At 48.3% G+C, this 27,816-nt stretch overlaps 1 protein-coding gene across 1 annotated transcript; it reads right to left on the bottom strand.

The window, feature by feature from the left end:
- Window positions 1-119: 119 nt before the first annotated feature.
- On the bottom strand, window positions 120-25,824 carry LOC132593514 (uncharacterized). The gene is given in 4 exon segments (XM_070043728.1): window positions 120-133; window positions 440-713; window positions 1,299-5,164; window positions 25,776-25,824. Coding segments are annotated over 4 exon segments (4,203 nt in total).
- Window positions 25,825-27,816: the final 1,992 nt, after the last annotated feature.

Below are 27,816 nucleotides of genomic sequence, written 5' to 3'. Positions count from 1 at the left end.
CAGCCTGAAGGTATTTATTATCATCACTAATGGTGGGGCTTTTATTATTCTGTAGTATGGCTGTGAAATAAGTCTTGTTATTGGCCCCTATACATTGCTGGTAAGAGGAATAGCACATGCTATGCATCGATTCCTGGAAGGTAGAACAGGGGCAAGTAGCTCGAGGGGGGAGTGGCTTAGGCTTATGGTAGCATTGCCAGTTTTGAGAGGCCCCGGTAACCCTATATTCCTGAACAAGATACGCAGTTATGCCCCCGCAGTCCTGCATATGAGTATACCCTCGGGGAACAACAGGAGTCTCCATAGTACCTCCCCTGCACTCGCATGGTGCACCATATAGTAGTTGTATTAAAGTATTCTTATTGGGGGGAGGGCCGAATCCTCCCCTCGTGGCCCGAGGGTTGAGGGTTAGGACTATCATTAGGGCTATCAACAGTACCTTGGTCATCATGGGGGAGGGTACGGCGCAAAGTCAGTTTGAGGGGATTGTTCTTACTCCGGTCAACAGTCCAGGTGACGTCAGCTTTAGTGGACTTGATGAGGTCAGAAAATGGGTCCACCGGCTTGACGTGTGTGTGATGGATCCAGGCAGCTATGCTGTCCACCTTGATGGCTGTCGGCGTTGTCAGGATGATCTGGTAAGGTCCTTTCCACCTGGGTTCTAGGGTCTCTTGTCGATGGCGTTTGACAAGGACCCAGTCACCTGGCCGGAGCTGGTGTGGAGTAGGTGGGGGTCCTGTTGCATATAGCTCTTTTAGTTTGGGCCAGATTGTCTCGTGTATCCGCTGTAAGGCTTGGAGGGAAGACAGGAGATTATTTTCTGGGTCCAATTGGATAAGGTTAGTCTTTAGGTTAGGGATGATAGGAGGAGGCCTACCATGCATTATTTCGTAGGGAGTAAATCCTAGCTTATAGGGGGAATTTCGCACCCTAAACAGAGCGTAGGGGAGTAGGACTACCCAGTTAGCGCCAGTCTCCATGGTCAATTTAGTCAAGGTCTCTTTTAGAGTTCTATTCATCCTTTCTACCTGTCCTGAACTCTGGGGGCGGTATGCACAATGTAATTTCCAATTAGCCCCAAGTATGGAAGCCAGATCCTGACTTACCTTAGAAACGAAGGCTGGCCCGTTGTCGGACCCTATCATAACTGGAAAGCCATACCTGGGCAGGATCTCTTCTAGTAGCTTCTTAGCTACTATTCGTGCAGTCTCATTCTTGGTTGGGAATGCCTCAGTCCAACCTGAAAAGGTATCTATAAACACCAGTAAATATTTATACCCATATTTGCCAGGCTTTACCTCCGTGAAGTCCACTTCCCAGTAGGCTCCAGGCTGGTTTCCTCTCTCCCGGATGCCAGTGGTTGGCGGGTGGGTGCTGGCATTATGGAGTTGGCAGACTGCACAGTCAGCAACCAGTCGTTCAGTCTTCTCGGAGACATTTTTAATTTTAAGTCCAGTCTGCCTGATGAGATCCTGTAGCCGTCGGGCGCCCAAGTGGGTGCTACGGTGGATCCGTTCAAGGACCAGGGTTCCTAGTCTCTCAGGAAGGAGGATATTGTTCTTAGCGTCCCGCCACCATCCGTCTCTAACCTGGGTTAGAGGAAGCTTGCTCATCCATCTGATGTCATCCTCCGAGTAGTCGGGTTGGGGCGGTAGTTCCCGGGGGCCTGGATCCGGCAGTTGCAGGGGAAGTAATGGTATTGGAGTGTGTGCCGCCTTTCGAGCCGTCTGGTCTGCCAAATTGTTGCCTCGGGTGACTGGATTCGTGGGTTTTTGATGCCCCGGGCAGTGTACAATGGCTAGCTTTTTGGGTTCCCATATGGCCGCTAGCAAGGCCAGGATTTCCTCTTTGTTCTTGATGTCTTTGCCCTCTGCTGTGAGTAGTCCCCGCTCTCGGTATATTGCCCCATGTATATGTGCGGTAGCGAAAGCATACCGGCTGTCTGTGTATATGGTAGCTTTTTGGCCTTTGCTCATCTTGAGAGCTTGGGTCAGGGCAATTAATTCAGCTTTTTGGGCTGAGGTCCCTGGGGGGAGAGTCTCTGCCCATATCACCTCAGTTTCTGATGTTACTGCTGCCCCCGCATACCTCTGACCTTGCTGGACAAAGCTGCTGCCGTCAGTGAACCATGTGACTTGTGCATCCGGTAGGGGCTGGTCACGTAGGTCTTCCCGAACCCCATGGATCTGGGCCAGTACCTCTGCACAGTCATGGAGTGGGGAGTCCAAATCTGGGTCAGGTAATAGGGAGGCAGGGTTTAATGCCCGCGGCGGAGTGTAGCTGATTCTGAGGGGATTTAACAGTAGACCCTGGTAGTGGACTAATCGAGCATTGCTCATCCATCGGTCGGGAGGCTGTTTGAGAACCCCGTCGATGGCGTGGGGGGTGGTGACATGTAACTCCTGCCCCATAGTTAGTTTGTCAGCATCCTTTACCATTAGGGCCGTGGCGGCGATCATCCGGAGGCAAGGAGGCCAGCCGGCAGCCACTGGGTCCAATTTTTTTGATAGGTAAGCAATAGGTCTGGGCCAAGGACCGAGGGGCTGGGTCAACACGGCCTTAGCTATGCCTTTGCTTTCATCTACAAAGAGGTGGAAGGGCTTGGAGACATCAGGGAGACCCAGGGCGGGTGCGGATAGCAAGGCAGTTTTAATCTGCTGAAATGACTGCTCAGCCTCTTCTGTCCATTCAAAGGGCGTCTGCTCTTTGGTGGCTAGGTATAGCGGTTTGGCCATTTCAGCAAATTTGGGTATCCATAAACGGCAGAACCCAGCCGACCCCAAAAATTCCCTCACCTGTCGAGGCGTGGTGGGTCTGGGGATGCGGAGGACGGTTTCCTTCCGTGCATCTGTGAGCCATCGTTGCCCCCCTTTCAATAGGTATCCCAGGTAAGTTACCTCAGGCCTGCAGATCTGTGCTTTCTTGGCAGAGGCTCGGTATCCCAGGGTGCCGAGAGTCCGTAGGAGGTTTCTGGTTCCCTGCAGGCAGGCTTCAGCGGTCTCAGCAGCTATTAAGAGATCATCAACATACTGCAGGAGGGTTATATTGGGGTTTTGTCTCCGGTACTCACTGAGATCCTCGTGTAGGGCCTCATCAAACAAGGTAGGCGAGTTTTTGAATCCTTGGGGAAGTCTGGTCCAGGTGAGTTGTCCGTTTATACCTCTCTCGGGATCTGACCATTCGAAGGCAAAGAGTTCTTGACTTTTGGGCGCCAAGGGTAAACTAAAAAAGGCATCTTTGAGGTCCAGCACAGTATACCATTGTTTTTCTGGACTAAGGGCGCTCAAAAGAGTATATGGATTGGGCACAGTAGGATGGATGTCTATGACCCGTCTGTTGACTTCCCTCAGGTCCTGCACTGGGCGGTAGTCTTTACTGTTAGGTTTGCGGACTGGCAGCAGGGGTGTATTCCAGGCCGACTGGCAGGGACGCAGTATCCCCAGATCAAGAAGCCGGCGAATATGAGGAGTGATACCAGTCTTGGCCTCTAGGGGCATGGGATACTGTCGGACACGTGCAGGATCTGCCCCCGGTTTGATCTCTATGAATAGGGCTGGGCGGTGTTTGGCTAGTCCCACCCCCCCTGTTTCTGCCCATGCTTCGGGGAACTGCTGAAGCCATGACTCTATATCTTGATTTTGGGAGGGTGGTTCCTGGTGAAGTCGGTACTCATCTTCCAAGTTCAGGGTGAGCACAGATATGGGTTGGTCGTGAGGGTCTGTTACGATTGGCCCCTCTGGCCGAAAATGAATTTGTGCTCCCATTTTAGTGAGTAAGTCCCTCCCCAGTAAGGGGCAAGGGCTATCGGGAATGACCAGAAAGGTATGGGTTACCCTTCCCGTGCCCAAGTCCACAGTTCTCTGAGTGGTCCATAGGTAACGTTTGACTCCCGTAGCTCCCTGGACCCAGGAGGATTTGTTAGAAATTTTCCCGTGGGGCTTAACCAAGACCGAATGCTGTGCCCCTGTATCCACCAGGAATTGGACTGGTTTCCCCTCCACTCGTAGGGTTACCCTGGGTTCGGGGAGGGGCTCCGAACCCCGTCCCCCCTACTTTGTATCATGCGTAAACAGGACTGGGGTGGCGTTCGGTTGCCATTGCCCCTGGTTGGGGCGCGGCTGCCTTTTCTTGGGGCATTCCCGAGCCCAGTGGCCCTTTTCCTTGCAATAGGCACATTGATCTCTGTCCAATGGTCGCCTGGGAGGTCGAGTGGCTGGGGGGCCCTCTTGATCTTTCTGAACAATGGCCGCCAAGACTTTAGTCATTTTCTCAGTGGCTTTAAGTTGTTTATCCTCTGGGGCGTCCCGGTTATTAAAGACGCGCTGGGCGATACGGAGTAAGTCCTGTATCTGTTTGCCCTCCAGATCTTCTAACTTCTGGAGTTTCTTTTTAATATCAGGGGCTGCCTGGTTAACGAAGGACATTACAATGGCGGCCTGATTTTCGGGGGCCTCTGGATCCATAGGGGTATACTGCCTAAAGGCTTCCATTAATCTTTCTAAATAAGAGGAGGGACTTTCTGTTTTACCTTGTACGATTGAATATACCTTGGCCAAATTAGTGGGCTTGCGCGCGGCAGCCCGGAGACCCGCCATTAGAGTCTGGCGATAAATGAGCAGTCGTCCCCTACCTTCTCCGGTGTTATAGTCCCATTCATCCTGCGGGGGGCGAGTTAAGGGAAAAGCTGCATTGATGAGGTCAGGGTTAGCGGTGGGTTGACCATCATCTCCAGGAACCAGTTTTCTCGCCTCCAGCTGGATTCGCTCCCGTTCTTCGGTAGTGAATAGGATCCGGAGGAGCTGTTGGCAGTCATCCCAGGTGGGCTGATGAGTGAACATAACGCTATCTAGAAGAGCTATCAAGTCTTTAGGATTATCAGAAAAACGGGCATTCTGGGTTTTCCAATTATATAGGTCACTGGTAGAGAATGGCCAATACTGGAGTCGGGGGTTCCCTGTCTCATCGGGAGGGCCTATTTCTCGCAGGGGTAGGGCTATGGTGGAATCAGGATGGCGGAACCCTGGGTCGCGCTGAGTGCGTCCGCGAGTACGCCCAGCCGGCCCCTGGGAATTATTTTCATTGGGCAGGGGGACCGGTAGTGCCTCTGCCTCTCGGTCCTCCGGTTCTGGCCTGGGTGGCCCTCCGGGAGGGGCCGCAGGAGGTTCTACCAAGGGGAGAGGAGCAGAGCCAGGAGCAGGAAGGGGGACTGGTTGTGGGGCCACAGGAGGAGATTGATATGGGGGGGGGTCTAGGAGAAGGAGGTCTTGGCTGTCAGAGAGTATGGGTGCAGTTCGGGTCTGAGGCTTGGGAGGTTTAGTTGGTCGGGCCGCAAGGATCTTACATGACCCTGATGACAAAAAGGGGGTCATCCAGGGAGGAGGGTTTTCTACCAGGTCCTGCCATACCAGGATGTAGGGGATCTGGTCCGGATGGCCTTCTTTTCCTGGCAAGAAAACTCTAGATTTAACTTTTAGGATTATAGGAAGACAAAAGGTACCCTCGGTGGGCCAGCCAACCCCGAAAGTTGGCCATTCAGAGCGGCAGAAGGTAATTAGTTTTCTTCTCCGGATATCCAGACTGAAGTTGTGTCCTCGGGACTTTACATCCCCGAAATTAGCGAGAAGGAGGGAGAGGGGGGTACTCTGTGCTTGGCCCATGTCTAGGTCCTGGAAGAGATTGATTAGAAAAGGTTACTCTGAAAACAAAAGTGATTAAGAGCAGTCCCAATAGCGGAGTCTGTAAAAGGAGGAAGGGGAGGTTATCGCGTGCGCGCTTCAGATGGGCTGCCAGCCCCAGATGGGTCGTGGTGGACGTCTCCAACCACACCCGACTAGGTGTCCTATAGCGCGTCCGCCAGGACTGTCCTAGTCCCCAAAACAGAAGGTACCCTGAGCCGGCTTACTTACCGATCGGTTGTCAGCGATGACCCGTTGACCTGATGTCTGGTGGGCTTGGGGGCATCCCGGACGAGCCCCCAAATGAAATGCCCAAGGTCGCGAGGCCCCTCCACAAGACCACCAGAGTCGAGAGTCAAAGCCAAACGGCAAGGGTCATTTATTGCAGGTTCGAACCTGGACCTCCGCGCACTCGTTGCCGGTGACGCTAAGAGGTGCTGGCGGAGTTTAGTACAGCTCTTTTATAGACCGGTACAAACATAGTCGCCGATTGGTTGACTTTTAAACAGAGACACTAGTCGCCGATTGGTTGACTTTTAAACAGAGACACTAGTCGCCAATTGGTTGACTTTCAAACAGAGACACTAGTCGCCGTCTGATTGGTTGGACGGTTGCGGGGGGGGGGGTCAGCAGGCGTAATTACAGAAGCGAGAGCGGCTGGTTAAGTTTCGGTTTCCTGAGGTTTCGTTTCTTAATTAGAAATACTTAAGGCGGGGCCATGGTCGCAAAAAGAAATAGTGCAAACAGGAGGACTGATACAACCCTAGCAGTGCTGCGGCCTCCACCAGCCCAACGGCAGGGCGTCGGGAGGCTGTGCGCCCAACTTCAGGCGGCGCTCCCAAATGTGGCAAGCCCAGCGCCGCGCCCTGGAATGGTCCTTTTTCGGCCCTTCCCCTCCGGAAAGAACAGAAAAGAAATTCCAGGAAAAGCACAAATTGAATGCAGGGCGTCAACTCAGTCCTATTCTCACCAAACTAGAACATAGCCCCCTCACCTTAAGGTGTGTGTTCTACCAAACACTACAACTGCATTTGCCTTAACATTGAAAGTGTCACTTCTGAATACATTTCTGTAAGAGAGCAGGGCAACACAGCAATGTCTAGGTCGAACCCCTCTGCATTTTTGGTGATTTGGGGCTCAGTTTATAAGCTTAGGGTTCTGTGGACAAAGAATGTTGTCTGCCATGTCAGTAAACAAAAGATGTTGCTGTCATCCAGCCCTCAGCCACTGCAGCCACCCCCAACTGTGAACCCTGAGGGGATTCAGGATGGAGAGAAGCAAGATACTGGCCCTAGATGGTTAAGGTGCACATCAAAGGAATGATTTCAATGAGCCCAGACAATTGCATCTTCCCATACATAGAAAAGTGCTAAATTCATTAACTTGAGATGTCTGGTTTTCTTTAATTAACAGTAATCTTTTGATGTTCTGAATACCTGGCTTTTGTTGCAAAAACCCCTCTATATCCTGGCTCCTCTCTTACCTCTGTGGAGAAGTCCCTTGGAGCTAGCTGAGAGGCTGTTTCCCAGGTTTAAGTCCTCAGCAAGTTCGCCTAGTAAGATACAATTCTCAACTTTTAGGTTGTGCTTTTTTTTGACAGTGGCTTTTTTTTTTACAGCCTAACAGTGTAACAGGGAAGACCAAACCTGACTCCACCTTGGATGGTTCCTTTACCTCTAACCTTAGTGCCCTGTTGCCTGCGGTAAGTCCTGCTGACCCTGCACCTTTTGTAAAACAATGTTGCCTATTGCCTGAAATATACAGGATAGCTCTTTCCCAAGGCTCTGCCTACCAGGGATGACCTTTAAAAAAATATAACACTTCTCATTTATATGGAGATAAAAAGTTGCAGAACAGAGAATAACATCTGTCTTGGAGGTTTATAGGAACATCCTGACCAGACCTAGGTGGACAGCTGCAAGAGCAAAGGATTCCTGTACTAAGTAGTTTGCAAAACCCAGCCACACCCCCTCCCCTTTTAGTATAAAAGAAGCCTAGATTCTAACTCAGACAAGATGGTTCTTTGGGACACGAGTCCACCCTCTTCTCGGTCTGCCAGCTTTCTGAATAAAGTCACTATTCCTTGCCCCGACAACTTGTCTCTTGATGTATTTTGGCCTGTCGTGTGGCGAACAGTATGAGCTCGGACTTGGTAACATAAGCAGAAACAGATCTCCTCGGCACTGGCTAGCTTTAAAGTGGCCTGGCTAACTGTAAAGACCAGCCAGGGCAGGAATGGTACCCAAATAATGGAGTTGAAAAGGAAAACAACAGTGACAATATTAACAATTAAAATGTAAACAGGAAAGAAATCGGTGAGGGAGATTAAGAGGTACAAACTCCCAGTTACAAAATAATTATGTTGTGTAATAGGAACTAACATAGTGTTGTAGGTCAATTATACTTTAAAAACAAACAAACAAACACACAGAGTCATAGAAAAAGAGATCAGATCTGTGGTTACCGGAAGTGGGGTGGGGAGGGGAGTTGGATGAAGGTGGTCAAAAGGTGGAAACTTAGATATATAAGTATTATCAATAAGTATTAGGGATGTAATGTACAATATGATAAATATAATTAACACGGCTATACATTACCTATGAAATTTGTTAAGAGCGTAAATCCTAAGAGTTTTCATCACAAGGAAAAATATTTTTCTATGTCTTTAATTTTGTATCTAAATGAGATGATGTATGTTCACTAAACTTATTGTGAAATCATTTCATGATGTATCTAAGTCAAATCATTATGCTGTACACCTTAAACTGATACAGTGTTGTATGTCAATTATATCTCAATAAAACAGGAAGAAAACAAAAAAGACCCACAAAAAGGACATAAAATACAAACAGAAATGGTGTTTCTGCTGGACAACAGTTTGGTTTTTACTCACAGGTAATGGTCAGTCCTGGGATGCGATTGCATGGCCTTCTGGTGGATGCTACAGGGATTGCTGCTGGCTTTTCCAGTTTCTTGGTCCATCACTCCTTGCAGAAGAAGCTCCCCAGGTACCCTGCAGAGGTTGGCCCTCTCAAATCAAGGCATTTGGTGCGCTGCCTAAATGTCTTTGATTTATTTTGCTTTATCTTTCGAAATCCGTGAAAACCTCACGTCTTAGCTTCCACAACCTAGAGGTGTTTGTGATCAGAAAAGTGATTGCATTTTTAATCCTCTAACTGGACGATACAAGGAGCATCAGCTGTGTCCTTTGACTTCAGGCAGTCCCAGCACCTGGGCAAGGACTCCTGCGGGTCAGCCACCACAGCCTGGGCTTCCAGCCAAGTGCAGCCCGCCTGCCAGGCGTGTGCCCAGGCCTGGGTGCCGGCTGGGTGTGCTGAGGCCTCCCCCGGGGCTATTACATGAGCTGACCACCCCTCACACCTGTCCTGCTCTGATCTTTGTGCCATCACGACCCTCTGAAACCCGCCCAGAGACAAGAGGGTGTGTGAATAAACGGGCAGCTGTGGTGATTTGATTGTGAACCCCGTTCAGGGGTGGCTAGCGTGTGCCGGGGTCTGGGCAAGGCACCCCTCCCCACCCCACCCCGCCCCATGCTCAGTCCTACAGAGCAGACGCTTAGCTCATTTGACAGAGGACACTGTGGCCAGGAAGTTGAACTAATTTACAAGCGGTCGGGCAGCTGCCCCGTGTCATTGATCCAGCATCGTTCTGACCTCAGACACTTCATATTTGGGGCAGAGATTTGGAGGGTAATTACTCCCATCCCACCCGCCGACCCCAAGACCCCGCCACTACCTTGCCCCCCACCAGCCCTAGGCACCTAACTGGCTTATAGGTTTTCCTATGGCCCTTTACTGAGCCACCCAACCACAACTTGTTCAAGGACGGGCAAGTTCCCAGGGTCTGTGGCTGAGGGACATGGACACAGGCTTCAGTGGCCTGTTCTAAGTGCTGACCTGCAGCCCGGACCTGAGCACCGCAGAGGCTGAGGCCGGCACAGCAGTCAGGACCAAAGGGAGGCTGATGACAAAATAATAAGTAATGGATAGAGAAAACCATAATTCAAAAAGATACACGCACTCAGCGTTCACTGCAGCTCTATTTACAATAGCCAACACATGGAAGCAACCTAAGTGTCCACTGACAGATGAACGGATAACGATGTGGCGCATATATACAAGGGAATATCACTCAGCCATAAAAAATTAAATAATGCCATTTGCAGCAACATGGATGGACCTGGAAAATATCATACTAAGTGACGTAAGTCAGAGAAAGACAAATATCATATGACAGCACTTATATGTGGAATCTTAAAAAAAAATGATACAAATGAACATTTTTACAAAACAGAAATAAACCCACGGACATAGAAAACAAACTTATGGTTACCAAAGGGGAAATCAGGGGAGGGATAAATTAGGCATTTGGGATTAACATATACACACCACTGTATATAAAATAGATAACTAACCTACTGTATAGCATGGGGAACTAGACTCAATAGTTTGCAATAATCTATAAGGGAAAAGAATCTGAAAAAGAATATATATATATATATATATATATACACACACACACACACACATATATGAATCACTTTGCTGTACACCTGCAACTAACACAACATTGTAAATCAACTATACTTCAATAAAAAAGTATTTAAAAAACAAGTAATGGAAATATTAATAAGAATAGCACACATGAAGAGGTCACATTTCTCCAAAAACACTTTTTCTTTCATTCTATGGACATAGTAAAACTTGTCTCCAGAATTACTGAGCTAGGGGTCTTCTGTTACGGGTTGAATAGTGTTCCCCCAACATCTACATGTTGCAGTCCTAAAACCTCCAGCACCTCAGAATGTGACCTCATTTGGAAATAGGATCATTGCAGGTGTCATTAGTTAAGATGAGGCCGTACAAGAGTAGAGTGGGCCCCTAATTAATAATTAGCGTCCCTTTTGGGACTTCCCTGGTGGTCCAGTGGTAAAGAATCCGCCTTACAATGAAGGGGACCTGGGTTCGATCCCTGGTCAGGGAACTAAGATCCCGCATGCCACGCCGCAACTAGGCCCTTGTGCTGCAACTACTGAGCTTGCGTGCCTCAACTAGAGAGCCTGCGTGCTGCAAACTACAGAGCCCACGTGCTCTGGAACCCGCACGCCACAACTAGAGAGAACCCCCACGCTGCAACGAAAAATCCCGCATGCCTCAACGAAGATCCCACGTGCCACAACTAAGACCCGACACAGCCAAAAATAAATAAGATAAATAAATAATAAGTAAAACTTTAAAAAAATAAGTAGTGGCCTTTAAAAGGGGGAAACTTAGGCTCTACACATAGAGAGGGCGGACGAGGTGAAGATATAGGGAGAACGTCAGGTAAACATGCAGACATCCATCCACGAGCCAAGGAACGCCCCAGGCTGCCAGAAACTGGGAGGAAGGACTGAACCAAACTCTTCCTCACACCCTCAGGAGGAACCAACCCTGCTGCCACCTTGATCGTGGACTTCTGGCCTCCAGACTGTGAAATAATCCAATCCTCTTGTTCTAAGCTACCCTGTTTGTGACACTTTGTTGCAGCAGCTCCAGAAGACGAATACATCTTTAGACCCGTGGCAGTATGCAAAGTATTCTGGGGGGAAATTCCCAACAAATCACACATGAAAAAAATCTGTATCCGTGCTGTTCTAAATTATCTTACCAAACATAAAAACAAAATTATCCTGCAAAATCCCAATGGAAAGATATCTTTCACGATTTAATACTTTTGATTCTTAAATGGAGATTTTAAAAACTGGAGTCTTCTGATATGTCCTGAGGATTTTAAGGGTTATTTTCTTTGGAGGTTAAGTTTCTCAGATCTGAGGAGTTCAGGTGTCACCTGTGGGTTTCCCTGAGGTGGTTTAGGGCTGGAGAAGCACCTTGGTAGTGGCCAAGAAGATGGGTTCTGGGGTGGGTGGCCTGGCTCAGCCCAGCTCCGTCTCTCAGTGCGTTCCTTAATCTTTCTATGCCTCATTTGTCCCATCTGTCAAGTGGGGCTATTAACAGTGGCCTGTCATGGGACTTCCCTGGGAGTCCGGTGGTTAAGACTCCACGCTTCCGATGCAGGGGGTGCGGGTTCGATCCCTGGCCGGGCAACTAAGATCCCACATGCTGTGTGGAAAAAAAACAAAACAAACCAAGCAGTAGCCTGTCTCCTAGTGTGCTTGTGAGGATCGAATTTATTAATATACGTGTGATTGGCTGAATAACAGCCTCCATATACACCCACATCCTAATCCTGGGCGCCTGTGAATGTGACCTCACACGGAAAACAGCCTATTCGCAGATGTGATTAAGTTGAGAATCCTGAGATGGGGAGATTTCCCTGGATTATCCAGGTGGGACCTGAATGCAGCCACATATGTCCTTATAAGGAGGAGGCAGGGGGAGTTTCGGTGCACACAGAGGAGAAGGTGATGCAGAGACAGAGCAGGGAGTGATCTGAAGATGCTGGCCTTGAAGACCAGCCTGACGATGGGGCCACAAGCCTAGGAAATCTGCAGCTACCAGGAACCGAGAGGCAAGGAACAGATTCTGCCTTCCAGCCTGCAGCCCTGCTGACACTGGGGTTCCAGACCTCAGGCCTCCAGAACCGTGAGAGGATCAATTTCTGTTGTGTTAAGGGCCCCCTAGCACCCCACCCCCACCGGTTTGTGATGTTTGTTACGGCAGCTGCAGGAACCTTATACAATACGTAAAGCTTTCAGTGCAGGGCTGCTTCTCAATCTTGACCACCTTGACATTTGGGGTAGATACTCATGTGGGTGCTGTCTTGTGCCTTGTGGGATTTCAGCACCCAGAGCTGGGACAGCGCCTGGCCCCTGATTGCCTGGGACACCCCTCGGCTTTATTTTCATCCTAACTTCTCGTGCTGGCAGAGTTGAGGCGGCCCTTTCCCAGTTCTTCCCCCAAGACTCCCTGGGTCAGAGGTGGCCAAAGGGTCCCCGCTGGTGAGGACACGGCAGGTGGGGAGGGCGGAGGAGAGACCGAAGGGCTCTGAATGCAAACACTTCATTTTTTCCGTGGGAAGACTTTTGTTCTCCCAAAGGAAAATGCATTCGAATCTGGTGTTCTACACAATGTTACAACTGTATTTGCACTCACGTGAAAAGAATTTCTTTAAATCCTTGAACAAAATTCCCACCCAGACACTGAAGGGCTGCAGTCTGGGGGACGCTGGGGGGGTCCCGGCTTCGAGGCCCGGAGCCGGCGCCTTGGTCACTAAGCTCAGCCCCCCTTGGGTACGATGGGGACGAGGGACCGCTGGGTGGGTGGAAGCAGGTAACTCCAGAAGAGTGTCAGGGAGGCAGGAGGTCCAACAGCGAAGGTCAGCCGTCGTCAGCACGGAGGAAAAGGCACCATTTTCACTGGAACACGAAGTCACGTGGCTAAATGTACGGGGAGGTAGGAGCCCCTCCCCGAGAAATCAGCCCAGTTGGCGGGGCTGCCGGGCTGAGCGGGGGTGAGCTCGGGGCAGAAGCGGAGGAAGGGGTTTGTGTGTCTGTGCGGTTGGCTGACGTATCCCCACTCCTAACCCAGGCCCCACGTGGGTCTGAAGAGGAGGCAAAGGATAGCGCTGTTCAGATGAGCTGGAGGTGGGTCCAGAGCGGGGTGTGAAGTGAGGCGGGGCCGGACTGAGGGAAGTGAGAGGAAGAGGTGGGCGCAGACACGGAGAGCACCCCAGGGCCCCTCCCCAGGAGCCTCTGAGATTGCTCCTGAGTGAGCAGGGGTCTGGAGGCCCGGAGCTGCCTCCCTCAGGGTAGGGGTTTGCTTTGATCCGGGTCCCTAAGCCCCTGAAAGCTAGGGACGGGTTAAGGGATGTCCCCGTGCATCCCAGCAGCTGCTGGGACGAGGCCAGTCTGGCCCATGGTCCCCAGCACAGGGACGCCCCAGGGCTATGCTCACTTCGGGTTTCATCCAGATTTCCAGGGGAATAAAATGACTTCCCCTGACTGGATATTTGGGTGAAGGCAATGGTCCTGAGTTGGAGCCTCCCTGGGTCAAATTTCAGTTCATGGACGGATGGGCATGCCTGGATCGGCAAATCACTCCCCTCGTGAGGGGGAGGCACGGTGACTGTGGCTGTGGCCCCTGGTGACGGCCGCCGGGAGCGGGGTGTTGACATAAGATGTGTCCTTCTCACAGGGAAGGGGGGCAATGCTGGCTGTCTGGTCCAGGAGTGGAAGCCATTCCCTCACTCCGGCCCGACCTGACAACCTGTGGACCGTTCCACGTTCGGCCCCCTTGTCCGCCTCAGCTGGGCTCTGCGGGGGCGAAACTCAGCACGAGTGTGTCTCCAAACCCAGCTCACAGGTGCCTGACAGGCAGCCAGCTCTTGCAGGACACAGGTGGAAGTCGGCCCCCTCTGGCACCAGAAACCAGGAGACCCCACCTCACAGAAGCATGGAAACCGGGAGGGAGGAAGCAGGGTGCTGGCACCCAACTGACGTGAGGACGAGGGGGAGGAAACCGGCAGCAATTCTCATGTCAAAACCATCCCGAGCAGTCAGGCTTCCGTGAGATCGCTGTGCTTTGCATCCCCGGGTGCTGTGAATCGTGGACGTGATTACGTTTCTAAAGGCTGCAAGGAGAACTAGAGCGGAGCTTCACCAGTTTTCCCATCGAAGTCCTCCCGCGTTGAACAAGTAGAATTCAGCGTCTCCACTGCCGGGCTCTGGAGTGATCGCATGAAAGCATTCAGTTTCCTTCATTCTTCCCCTTGAGCTTTAAAATGAATGGAAATTTCAACTTTTACTCCCAAATATGGGCATGTTTCTTTGGGTATAAGATAATGGCATTTTTTTAATCTTCAGAGTTTCAAGTTAGAAGAGGTACCAGCTTTGTCCTGGGGCTTTATACCACCCCAGCCCGGGGCCAAGTAACCCAAGGGTAAGAGGTCTTTGTCCTCAAAGCACAGGCTCACAGCCCAGGTGACCCTCCTCCCTGTGGCAGGGACCTGCCCTGAGATGGTGGGGCGGCTGGGGGGTGTGATCTGTGTTCCTAACTCCCCCTGGGGCCACGTTTCGAGTTCACGTCCATGGTGAGCTTCCAGGCCCCCACCCCCTTTACACCAGGAGCTCCCATTCTTGGAGAACCCGTCAGGTGCAGGAAGCGTGCAAGGGCTTCTCACTGAGCCCCCAGAACTCACTGGGGTTGCCCATCCTCGCTTGAGAGAGAACCCAGACCTCAGAAAGCTTAATGCATTTACATGAGGCCATGTGGCTGGTGGAGTTGAACTTGATCCAGACAATCTTGCCAGCCGTCAGACAGGGACCAGGGTAGAAATCTGTGTCCATCATGTAGGGAGAGAGAACAGCAGGCTCCGTCTACAGGGAGCACACGACAGAGGATGGTGGGTTTCCTCAGGCCCGCGGCGAGCTGGGGTGTGATTGATTAGTGATGTCTGCCAAGAGCAGGTGAGGAGCGGGTGGCAGCCCTTCCACCTTCAGTAGCGACGCTGATTTAAACAGACTCACAGCATCCAATCAACTCAGCCAAAGGAATCTCCAGGGAAGAGGTTGAATTAACGCCATCAACCTTGACGAGGGCCACCGTATTTATTCTTCTCGAGCGTCAGATTTGCTTTACTCTGAAGGGCACCGTCAGCACTGTGTCTCAGCGTTTCGCAGACCCTGGAGCTGTGTGCCCTACGGGGCATTCCGTAATATCCTGTGTCATTTTCTGGTTTCTTTTCAGCAGTAATCTTTTAACAGTTTCTTTTTGTTTTTAACAAGTTGAAAGAAATCTGCTCTGTTGAATAGTTTATTTACAATCGAAAGGCATTTTGCATCCTCCAAAACTTGAGATTCTTATATCAGTAGATTTCAGCCTGGGGTCTTCAAACACATTGAAAGCTCCATGCAACTTCTTTGCCTCTGAAAGAAAATTGGCTCGAGTTTCAGAAATACTGATGGAACTGATCAAATTTCACCATAATGACTGAAAGAAAATGGACAGCTTTGCATTTGCAGATCCTCTACCAGCGTGTCCCAGAGGCACAAGGTGGAGAAACCAAGTTCCCCCAGGAGGTCTGGGATGGGCTGGGGGAATTTGACACGGCGGGGTGGGGGTGGGGGGTGCAAAGTCACTATATTTTCGTGATTTCTTCAAAATGCATTCAAAGTTTGTATTCCACTAAACAATAAAACTGTTTTTCTTTAAATGGAAAATGTGGGGGGTTTTTTTTGTTTTTTTGCGGTACGCGGGCCTCTCACTGTTGTGGCCTCTCCCGTCACGGAGCACAGGCTCCGGACGCGCAGGCTCAGCGGCCATGGCTCACGGGCCCAGCTGCTCGGCGGCATGTGGGATCTTCCCGGACCGGGGCACGAACCCGTGTCCCCTGCATCGACAGGCAGACTCTCAACCACTGCGCCACCAGGGAAGCCCGAAAATGTGTTTTTTATAAGATTTCATATAAAATAAGTTCTCAGTAGAGATAAGGCAGCAGAGTATGTACAGGTTAAAAGCACTGGTCAGGGAGATTCATGTCAGGGTACCAAATCATAGCTCTGCCTTTCATTAGTTCTACGTTTAAAACCTTAAGGAAAGACCCTTAACTTCATTGTGTCTCAGTCTAGCCACATTGGTAATATAGGAATGATAGTTGGCTCTATATCACAGGACCGCTGTTAGGATGGAAAGACATAATCCATGTAACATACGTGGAATTGTGCTGGACGGAGTGAGCATGGTGCGTAACTGTTAGGATCCCGGTGTTCTCGGAAGATGTACCTCATCCCACGGCTTCCCCAGCCCTTGGCACGTGGTCAGTGCTCCTTGCAGGACAACCCCCAGCTTGACAAGAATGTGTTTAGAAACAAACCAGTGGTCCCTTCTAGCAAGTATACATTTCTCATTCCTAGTTTGCCTCATTTAAAATTTTCTTTATTACCTACTTCTAATTTTTTGGTTGCTCTATTTTATACTTCTGTATGACCATTTAAAGCCAGCTCTGAGACAATAATGGCTTAGCTTTCCCGACAGCACTGTGCTGGGCTGGTCCCTCCACTCCATCACATTCTCAAGACAGTGTTCTCAGGTAGAAATTACTGCCCACGTTTTGCAGCACTGATCCACGTGCCCAAAGGATTTATGTAAACTACCCTCAGACGTATAACTGAGAAGTAGTAGAGGTGAAAATAAGAGCAGAGGGGAAAAATCCATTCATTCATTGATTCAAATAAAAAAACAACACAGGGAAGAGAGAGAGGGAGAGGAAAAGTGAAAGCACAAATATCCAACATCAGGAATGAAAAATAGAATGTTTTTGTTGTCGACATTAAGAAGATGAGAGAATGTTATAAAAAACTTTATGCCAAGAAGCTTGAAAATTTTGATAATGGACAAATTTTTTTAAATAGCCATACATTATTAAAACTGATGCAAGGGGCTTCCCTGGTGGCGCAGTGGTTGAGAGTCCGCCTGCTGATGCAGGGGACACGGGTTCGTGCCCCGGTCCGGGAAGATCCCACATGCCGTGGAGCGGCTGGGCCCGTGAGCCACGGCCGCTGAGCCTGCGCGTCCGGAGCCTGTGCTCCGCAACGGGAGAGGCCGCAACAGTGAGAGGCCCGCGTACCGGGAAAAAAAAAAAAAAATTTACCATTTTAACCATCATAAGGGTACAGCTCAGTGGCGTGACATGCATTCACATTGCTGTGAGCCATCACCACCATCATCTGCAGAACTTTTTCATCTTCCCAAACTGAAACTCTGTCCCCACCAGACAATAATCCTTCATTTCCCCCTCCCTCTGGCCCCTGACAAGCACCCTTCTACTTTCTATGAATCTGACTCCTCTTGGGACCCCCTGTAAGTGGAATCATACAGGATTTGTCTTTTTGTGACTGGCTTAAGTCATGAAGCCTGATGTCCACAAGGTGGCACCTGTCGATATAAACAGATTTTTCACATCCAGGCTCTTAATGAAAAGGTGCCTGGGTCTGTCCTGCTGCTTTACGTGACCTCCAGCACATGGACACAGAGATAGGGACCCAGGCGGTGCAGGCTCAGAGCCCAGCATGTGGCCCAAGCCCCTGGGGACAAGTGGGGACCAACAGGACCTCCTGGGTGCCGGCCCCACGCCACCCCTCTTTCCTGTCCTGGTTCTGTGCTCCTTCCCTGGGCAGCCCCTTTCCTTCTGCTCCAAACCACAGTCCTGGCCCTGCCGCTCTAATTTATGAGGCACTGTCAGCCCAAGGAGCCCTTTCTGAAAGGAAAGGAGTGTGTGAATAAGCCCATAACCATGGGGATTTGATTAAAATACAAGCCCCACGTTCTGGAGGCTGCAGGTCCCTCGCGAGGGACATCACACCCTCGCCTACTCTATCCCACACCAACGGAAAGGTGAAGGTTTATTACTCTCATTTGACGGAGGCCATTATGGCCCCAAAAGGTTAATTAATTTTCACAAGGTCACATCGCCAGGTGGAAATGAATCATTCTGGCCATATCCAGGCTGGAAAGACACAGGCATCACCCAGGTTTGGGTGGTAAATCGTTTGTCCCCACTTGTCTCCTGGGATCCAGGGCTCCGGGCTATCCAGGGAGCAGGGAGGTGGGCTACATCCTGCATCCGGGGAAGATAGCTGTGACGGCATAGAGGGGATGGGGGGCTGGCGGGGAGACGGCCTGACAGATGGCCAACCGTACTGGTTTATCCAGAATTGGGGGGTTTCCTGGGGGAAGGTGGCTGAATAAGGGCTCCCCCGAATGTCCACATCCTAGTCCCTGGAATTTGTGGCTCTGTTACCTTATACGGCAAAAGGGACTTGGCAAACGTGATTGAGTTAATGATCTTGAGATGGGGAGACTGTCCCAGGTTATTCAGGTGGCCCAAAGGAATGACGGATGTTCCTGGGAGAGGGAGACAGGAGGGACCGAGTCAGAGAGAGAGAAAGAGAGCGTGGAAGATGCTCTGAAGATGGGAGAAGGGCCAAGAGATACGGCATGAAGGCAGTTCCGAAAGCTTGAAAGGCAAGAATGAATTCTCCCCTAAAGCCTCCGGAAGGAATGCAGCGCTGCTGAAACTATGATTTTAGCTCTGCGAGACTGAGTTGAGGATCTGTGATCTCCAGAATGCTAAAGGAATACATTTGTGGTGTTGGAAGTCACTAAGTGTGCGATTAGTTACAGTCGTTGTAGGAAACAAACACAAAGGACATGGGACATTCCAAGCGAAAATCAGGAAAGCCCGAGGCACACTGGTCACCTTAGACCCGCAAGGACTTCCCATTAGTCGAGGCTGATTGAGAAAGGCAGCCATTGTCCTTCAGGGGCACCCCCGGGTCTCGGAGCTGTGCTCGTCCAAGTTTCTACACCTTCCTAGAATCACCAGAAGGGATGGCTGTCTGTGGGCTCTGGAGCGGGGCAGGACCCGTAACATGGTGGCCGATGCTTAACTACCGGCTTTCCAGAAAAGAAAAATAGGTGTACGTGTGTACGTACATAGGTTTATGTTTGTTATAAATTTTACTGACATAAAGGGTGTGTAGCAAACAGCCCACAAATGATAAGTTACAAGGTTCTATTGTAAATTCCATACAACTCTAACTTCAGTATAACTCGGATTTCTTGCAAAAACCATCATCAGCTTTCAAAATTCGATTGCCAACAAAAGAGGCAGGTTAGCAGGCGGTGAAGGAATGCTTGATTGAGATCTGATTCAGCAAAGAGCCTGGCTCGCATCACTGACAAACAGCTATAGTTCCGACCTGAAGGTTGGTTGATATTTTCATTTACGTTAACGAGTAATCCAAAAGTGAAATAACAAAGACAGCTGTCAAAACTTCACTCACTCAACAGGGATGGGAATAACTTCCTCACTGAATGAGATAATCGTTTTCAAATACTGATAGGATATTTCCTCCACATTTTTGTGCCATTCACAATACAACAGCTATAGACAAGACACAGATTTTAGGTTAATTTGCATTATTAACATTTGCCCATCACTTGCTTAAGTCTAGACAATCAACAAAACTATATAACAAGGGCTGATCTCTATAGTGTAAATACTCCCACCATAGATGATTTCAAGCTATAAACTAACATTGCTGAAACAGAGTTGGGCAGAGATGTGCACCTTCATACAGTGTTTCTACCGAACAGGTGCAACAGACACAAATAACCCACAAACACAGAGCATCATAAAATGTAGTCAAATAGTGAGTGATGGTTTTAAAGCAATTATTTGCTTTGTTTTTTATATAGTTTAATTATAAGTGTGACATTTTTAATTTTTAACATTGTTAGTCAGCAGCTTACGATATTCCTGAACATTTCTGAAGAGCCTTTCCTAAGCAGCTCTTGTAGGAAGCTAGAGAAAGCAGCCTAATGGGGTTTGACAATTGAGGTGTAATTGACAAATAAAATTGTAAGATGTTTAAAGGGTACTGATGATGCTTTTGTATGTGTACACACTGTGAAAGGATTCCTCCTATCGAGTTAATTAACATCCATCACAGCATATGTTTATCTTTGTGTGTGTGTGTGTGAGAACATTTAAGTGCTACACTCTTAGGATATTTCAGTTATAACAGTTATCAACTACAGACACCATGTTGTACATTAGATCCTCAGACCTTAGTCATCTTACAGCTGAAATTTCTTACACCTCTCCTTATTTCTCCCACTCCCCAGCCCCTGGCAACTACATTCACAGTTTCTTCATGAAGTACCTTGTATTCCCTTAAAATATATTTAAGGTTTGTATTCGTTGATACAATTGTTTGTTTTAAGATAAAGATTGTTTTCCAAATCTTTAGTGAAATGAAATCTTAACAAAATTGAGTTGTAGAGTATCATGGTGAAGAATATTATTCTAATCTTCCAGCTATAAACATTAAAATTAGGGCTTCCCTGGTGGCGCAGTGGTTGAGAGTCCACCTGCCGATGCAGGGGACACGGGTTTGTGCCCCGGTCCGGGAAGACCCCACATGCCGTGGAGCGGCTGGGCCCGTGAGCCATGGCCGCTGAGCCTGCGCGTCCGGAGCCTGTGCTCTGCGACGGGAGAGGCCACAACAGTGAGAGGCCCGCATACCACACACAAAAAATAATAATAATTAAAATTAAATTAAACCCACGACAATGAGATATCACTTTACACCCATCAGGGTGGCTCTTATCAAAAACAAACAGAAAATAAGTGCTGGTGAGGATGCGAAGAAGTTGGAATCTTTGTGCATTGTTGATGGGAATGCAGTCTCTGTGGAAACTAATATGGTAATTCCTTAATATAAACATAGAATTATCATACGATCCAGAAATTTCACTTCTGGGTGTATACCCAAAAGAAGTGAAAGCAAGGTCTCAAAGAGATATTTGTACATCCACGTTCATAGCAGCTTGATTCACAACAGCCAAAAGGGGGAAGCAACCCACCTGTCCATGGATGAATGAATGGATACACAAAGGTGGCATATACATGCACTGGAATATTATTCCACCTTTAAAAGGAAGGAAGTTCTGACACATGCTCCAATATGGATGAGCCTTGAGAACATTATGCTAAATTAAATAAACCAGTCACAAAAGGACAAATACTGTATGATTATACTTATATGAGGTACCTAGAGGAGTCAAGTTCATAGAGACAGAACGTAGACTGGTGGCTGCCAGGGGCTGGGGGAGGGGAAATGGGGAAGGTATTGTTTAATGGGGACAGAGTTTCAGTTTGTGAAGATGAAAAAGTTCTGGAAATAGATAGTGGTCATGGCTGCCCAACAATATGAATGTACTTAATGAAATAGAACTATCCACTTAAAAGCCTATAGTTCTAATGCCATATAGTTCTAATAGCATAGAAATATACATTTAAAATGGTTAAAATGGTAAATTTTATGTTGTGCCATTTTACAATTAAAAAAATTAAGTTAAACTCAAAGAAAGTAGATAGAAGGAAATAATAACAGTAAGAGTGGAAGATAAGAAAAAAACTAAAGAAAAGAAAACCTAAAATCAATACAGAAAAGTGAATTAAACCAAAAGCTAGTTCTTTCAAAAGGTCCATAAAGTTGCTAAACCTTTAGTTAGACTGATCAAGAAAAAGAGACAAGACACAAATTACCAATACCAGGAATGAAAGAACAGAAAAAATACAGTATTGAACACTTCAAAATTTGTTAAGAGGGTAGACCTCATGTTAAATGTTCTTACACACACACACATACACACACAAATAAAACATTAAGGGACACAAGGAAACTTTGGGAGGTGTTGATATGTCTATACCTTGATTGTGGTGATAGTACCACGGTGTTTGCATATGCCCAGACTCATCAAATTGTACATATGAAATATATGTGCCATTTGTTGTATATCAATTATACTTCAATAAAGCTGTTAAGAAGAGAGAGAGAGTACCACAGATGTTATAGTCATTAAAAGGATAAAAGAGACGATGACAAACTTTATGTCAATAAGTTTGACAAATTAGATGAAATGAATGAATTCCTTGAAAGACAAAATGTATCAAAATGGACTTAAAAGGAAGTAGAAAAACAAAATAGCTCTATATCAATTAAGAAATTGAATTCAAAATTGAAAATCATTCCACAAAGATAACATGATGATGTGTGTTAGAAAATTCCAAGGAACCAAAAAAACCTCTATTTTTACAAAGCTCTATATTAGTTGTAGTAACTAATGAATGACTTTACCATAGTTGCAAAGTTTTACCAAAAAGTCTGCTGAAATTTTTTATTGGGATTGCTTTGAATTAATATACAAACCCAATTGTATTTCTAAATACTAGTCAACAATTGGAAAAAGAAATTGACAAATATTTTCAATGGCTCAAAAACCACGAAATACTTAGTGATAAATTTAGAAACATGGATTCAGGATCAATACACTGAAAACTTCAAAACCTTGCTGAGAGAAATTTAAAAGGACCTCAAGACATAAAGAGCTATACCATGTTCATAGATTGGAAGACCTGATATTTATCTGTAGATTCACAGCAACCTCAATCAAAATCCCAGTAGGTTTTTCTGGTAAATTTAACAGGCTGATTCTAAAATGTATGTAGAAATACAAAATTAACAAACAGTGAGGTTTTGCATTAAGATAGACAAACAGATCAATGGAACAGAAGAGCAAGTTCAGAAATAGACCCTCACATACATGGTCAAGTGACTTTCCATAGGGTGCAAAGGGAATACCATGGGAAAGGACAGTTTTTTCAAACACTGGAGCTGGAAAAAACCCTGAATATCTGTACTAGAAAAACTATCTTTGATCCTTACCATACAATATACACAACAATTAGCTCAAACTTGACCAGAGACCTAACTATGAAATCTGCTATTACCATGCATCTAAAGAAACAGGAGACAATCTTTACCATCTTAGCATAGATCCTAGATCTGATATAAAAAACACTGGCCATAAATGAAAAATGGATACAAGAAAGACAAACACACAAATGTTCACGGCAGTTTCCTTCATAATAGCCCCAACTGGAAACAGCCCAGATGTCCCCCAACGGGTGAATAGAGAGTCGTAATCCATACAATAGAACGCGACAGTAATAACAAATACTGTAGAACCAGTTACAGAGACACTCAAAATAGGAATGGATCTCAGAACACCTTGAAAGAAGTTGGACACCAGAAGGTCCGTACAATTTCATTTATGTGAAAATCAAGAAAAAGTAAAATTATCTATAGTGACAAAAAGGGGCAAGAGGGGACATTTTGGAAGAGAGGGAATGTTTGCATGTAAGGACCGTTGTCATGGTTACACAGGTGTATACATTTGCTAAAACTCGTTGGACTGTATACTTTCAATGGATGATTTTCATTGTATATAAACTGATTTAAAATGTGGAGGTGGGAAGACTTTTGTGTCAGAACAGGCCTAATCGAAAAGATGTGTGGCTGGGAGCAGGGTGTGTACTTGGGAGGATAAACGGAAGGCAAATGTCAGAACAGCCCATAAGGCACTTACAGGAAAAGACAAAGAGACTTTCTGTGGGCAGGGAGGGGACCACTAAAGAGCCTGGCTCTAGGTCCATCCACCTCATTACAAACAGCTCAATTTCGTTTCTTTTTATGGCTGAGTAACAGGACCTAGAGTCTGTCATACAGAGTGAAGTAAGTCAGAAAGAGAGAGACAAATACCATATGGTAACACATATGTATGGAATTTAAGGGGAAAAAATGTCATGAAGAACCTAGGGGTAAGACAGGAATAAAGACACAGACCTACTAGAGAATGGACTTGAGCATATGGGGAGGGGGAAGGGTAAGCTGTGACAAAGCGAGAGAGAGGCATGGACATATACACACTAACAAACGTAAGGTAGACAGCTAGTGGGAAGCAGCCGCATAGCACAGGGAGATCAGCTCGGTGCTTTGTGACCGCCTGGAGGGGTGGGATAGGGAGGGTGGGAGGGAGGGAGACGCAAGAGGGAAGAGATATGGGAACATATGTATATGTATAACTGATTCACTTTGTTATAGAGCAGAAAAGAGTCTGGCTATTTCAAAGGGAAGATGGGGCTATGCCCTGAGCCTGGATGGCAATCCCCAAAGGCATGTCTCTGGCTGCCCCAAGGGTCATGTTCTCTCGGGCCATATCTAGATTCTGCAGGAGAGCATGTACCCCAGAAACTCAGCATTTAAGCCCGAGGTGTACTCAGGTAGGCTCATTGCCGACTCCTGCGGGCAGGTGGCTGTTCTCTGAACATATTCACAGGAGGTTTGATGCTATAGCAGGGACTTGGAAGGAACCAAGGTCAAGAAATGGTGCTCAAACTGGTCAATCCGAGGAGAGAGGGTAGGAGGTAGAAAAAGTATTATTACAGTAAGACATAATCAGGTTCTACACCTGAGCAAAGGTTTCCTTTTGCCTCCTGGACACTGGGAGGGGCCAAGGTGTCCTCTAGTGGCTGCTGGGAGGATTGCAGCCAGGGGGCCAGATTCCCTTGGCTGGGTGGGCCCTGGGGGCTGGGCTGAGCCTCTGCTCAAGACAAGGGGTGGGAGGCAGTGCCTTCACTATCCTGAATTCTTTTGCTTTGTCTATCACATTTCTAGGGAATTTCTATTAAAATTCATGGGAGGGCTTCCCTGGTGGCGCAGTGGTTAGGAATCGCCTGCCAGCGCAGGGGACACAGGTTTGAGCCCTGGTCTGGGAAGAGCCCACATGCCGCGGAGCAACGAAGCCCTGCGCAACAACTACTGAGCCGGTGTGCCACAACTACTGAGCCTGCGAGCCACAACTACTGAGCCTGCGAGCCACACTACTGAGCCTGTGTGCCACAACTACTGAGCCTGTGCACTACAACTACTGAGCCTGAGCTCTAGAGTCTGCGAGCCACAACTACTGAGCCCACGAGCCACAACTACTGAGCCTGCATACCACAACTACTGAGCATGCACTCTAGAGCCCACGAACCACAACTACTAAAGCCCGTGCACCTAGAACCCACGCTCCGCAACAAGAGAAGCCACCGCAGTGAGAAGCCCGCTCAATAAAGAGTAGCCCCCGCTCACGGCAACTAGAGAAAGCCCGTGTGCAGCAACAAAGACCCAGTGCAGCCAAAAATAAATAAATAAATAAGTAAAATAAATTTATTAAAATAAACAAAATTCATGGGAAATTTACCTTTTACTTTCTAATACAGTAAAACTTTTAAAAATATAAGATTAAAAAATATAAAATCTTTTATTTTCACACTGTCACATTACAAGATGCCCCAGGTTGTCACATAGACCCAGGCACATGGCCAGGGGTCCCTGAGGTCTTGGAGCCCAACTTGGGCCCACCCAGCCCGGCCTGGACCCACTCCCGGGTCAATTTCTCTAGTTCAACTCTCTCATCCACTCTGAACCTCTGCCCCATGGCTCTGATTGAGGGGCCAGTGTGAGCCTCCTTTGACGGGAGAAGGTATGAATATACACCTAACGATGGTGATCTGATTAGAATCAGCTCCCATTAACAGAGCCCCTATCACGGGCCAGGCAGGCGCTCTGTGAACGGCTCACACTGAAGGGGATTGTGTGTGACTCTGACTTGACTGAGGACACACAGGCCCCAAAGATGGTGGGTTTCCATGGGGTCCCACAGTTAGTGGAGGGATTCTGCTCACTTCCTGGGGCGGCCAGCACCACCACCACAGTGCCGGGGGCCGGCCTCATGCTAGCCCTTGTACCTAAGCACTCATGGGCACTTCCCGTGCGCACGCGTGCACACACACACACACACACACCCTGACACACACACCTGGGCTGCAGTGAAAGACACCACACAGCTGAATTCTCTGGGGGTGCTCCTTGGGGACACAGTTCCACCATGCGGGGGTCCAAAGGGAAGAGAATCAGTAAGAGGAGTATAGTAAGGGCGACACAGCCTCCGGCATGACACGGAACTCAGACAATAGCAGCGTTAGGAAAAAATCAGGAAAATGAGTAATTACAACTGTTTTGCTTTTTTCTTTGGGAGCCTGAGAAGCTTTGGAACTCATGAAACTGCCCTCTAGTGGCCACCAGGAAGCACGCAACTGACTTTTCCACCAAGGTCTGTGGTGACCCAGCCACACCTGCAGGGGGCCCCAGGGGCTGCACCAGGAGGGGACAGCAAGCACATGGGTATATTCCATGCACAAGACCCACTCCTGAGCCCACCGTGGGTCCCGACCCTTGTTCTTTCCTCCCTGTTTTTAGCTCCCCACCTGTTTTCAGTTCTGTCTTCCTGCTGGGCCTCCTACTAATCATAGCCAATGAGTCTTTACAGTTGGCACCCAACTGATTTACCCTCACCTCTGAAGTGGGGAATCGTATTATCTTTTGTAAAGAGAAACAGGCACAGAGAAGACATATGACAACCCAAGGCCACGCAGTTACTGAGCAGAAAAGCAAACACTAGGATGCAAGCAATCTGAGACAGGGCTGCGTTCTCAGCCCTCGGGCCCGTGTACCGCCAGCTCACACAACACTCAGCAGTAGAAGTCACCTTCAAACGCTTTGTAACAATGTTTGTGTCTGCATGCTTCACAAGGGCCTCGAATCCACAACAACCCCACTGTCCATGCAGAATGGATACATTTTGGTTTATTCATGCAATGGAATATTACACAGCAATGAAAAATAACGAATGGCTGCTACACGCAGTAATATGGACGCATGTCAGACATAATGTTAAGTGGAAGAAAAGAGAGACAAATGTGCAGACAAGATGATTCCGTGTTAAAAGAAATTAAAAAACCAGTTAATACAGTTTAGAATAGTGGGTGCCTTTGTGGGTGGGAGGAGTAGAGAGGAATAGGCGAGGGCGAGGGGAGCCTGCCGGGACCCCGGGCAGGTGTGTATGCTGATCTGGGCAGCGGTGCCTGTGTCAGCGTGGACACATTCACTGAGTTGTGCACGAAGATTTCTACACTGTACTGTGTAGGCTCATGACCTGCAGGATGGCCCCGAGGATGGCCACAGCCTAATCTCTGAGACCTGTGAGTACGCTGGGTGACCTGGCAAAAGGGGCTTTTCAGATGTGATTGAGGTGACAGGTCTTGAAATGCGGGGGGGGGGGGGGGGGCGTGGGTTAACCTGAATTATCTGGGTGGATCCAATGTCATCCCAAGAGCCCTATGTATAAGCCAAGAACTTTCTCTGGCTGGAGTGAGAGACGTGGCAGGAGAGATTGAAGCATTTATTCATTTTCTCTGCTGCTGGAACAAATTAGCACAGTCTGAGGGACTTCACAAGGTATGACCTTACTTTCTCACTGTCTCCATAGGTAAGACGTCTGGGTGGGCTCAGGGTCCCCTGCTTGGTCTCACAAGGCCAAAATCAAGGTGTCGGCCAGGGGCTCCTTGCTGGAGGCTCTGGAGAGGGGTGAGGGGGGTCTCCACTCTCCCCAGTGCCCAGAATCCTCCCCTTCCCCCGGAGGGCTCTTTCCCCAAATAAACCCAAGGTGCCACGCCTCAGAGAAAGCTGGAAGGAAATACATCGTCTCAGCAGGGCTGGAACTAGGGTAAGCGAGGTAAGCGCCCCGGCACCGAGCTTGAGAAGGGATCCCTAAGAATGAGTGTCTTTTGTATGCACCTGGGGGCTTACCTCCCCTGTCACCGTGGTCCCCACCCTGCTGAGCAGAGCCCTGGGTATCACACCAAGAGCATCACCTTCCCTGCCTGT

This window comes from Globicephala melas, chromosome 15 (assembly GCF_963455315.2).
Source record: "Globicephala melas chromosome 15, mGloMel1.2, whole genome shotgun sequence".
NCBI lineage: Eukaryota > Metazoa > Chordata > Mammalia > Artiodactyla > Delphinidae > Globicephala > Globicephala melas.
Note: the sequence above shows the minus strand (reverse complement) of the source record. Positions and strands in the feature narration are given on the sequence as shown.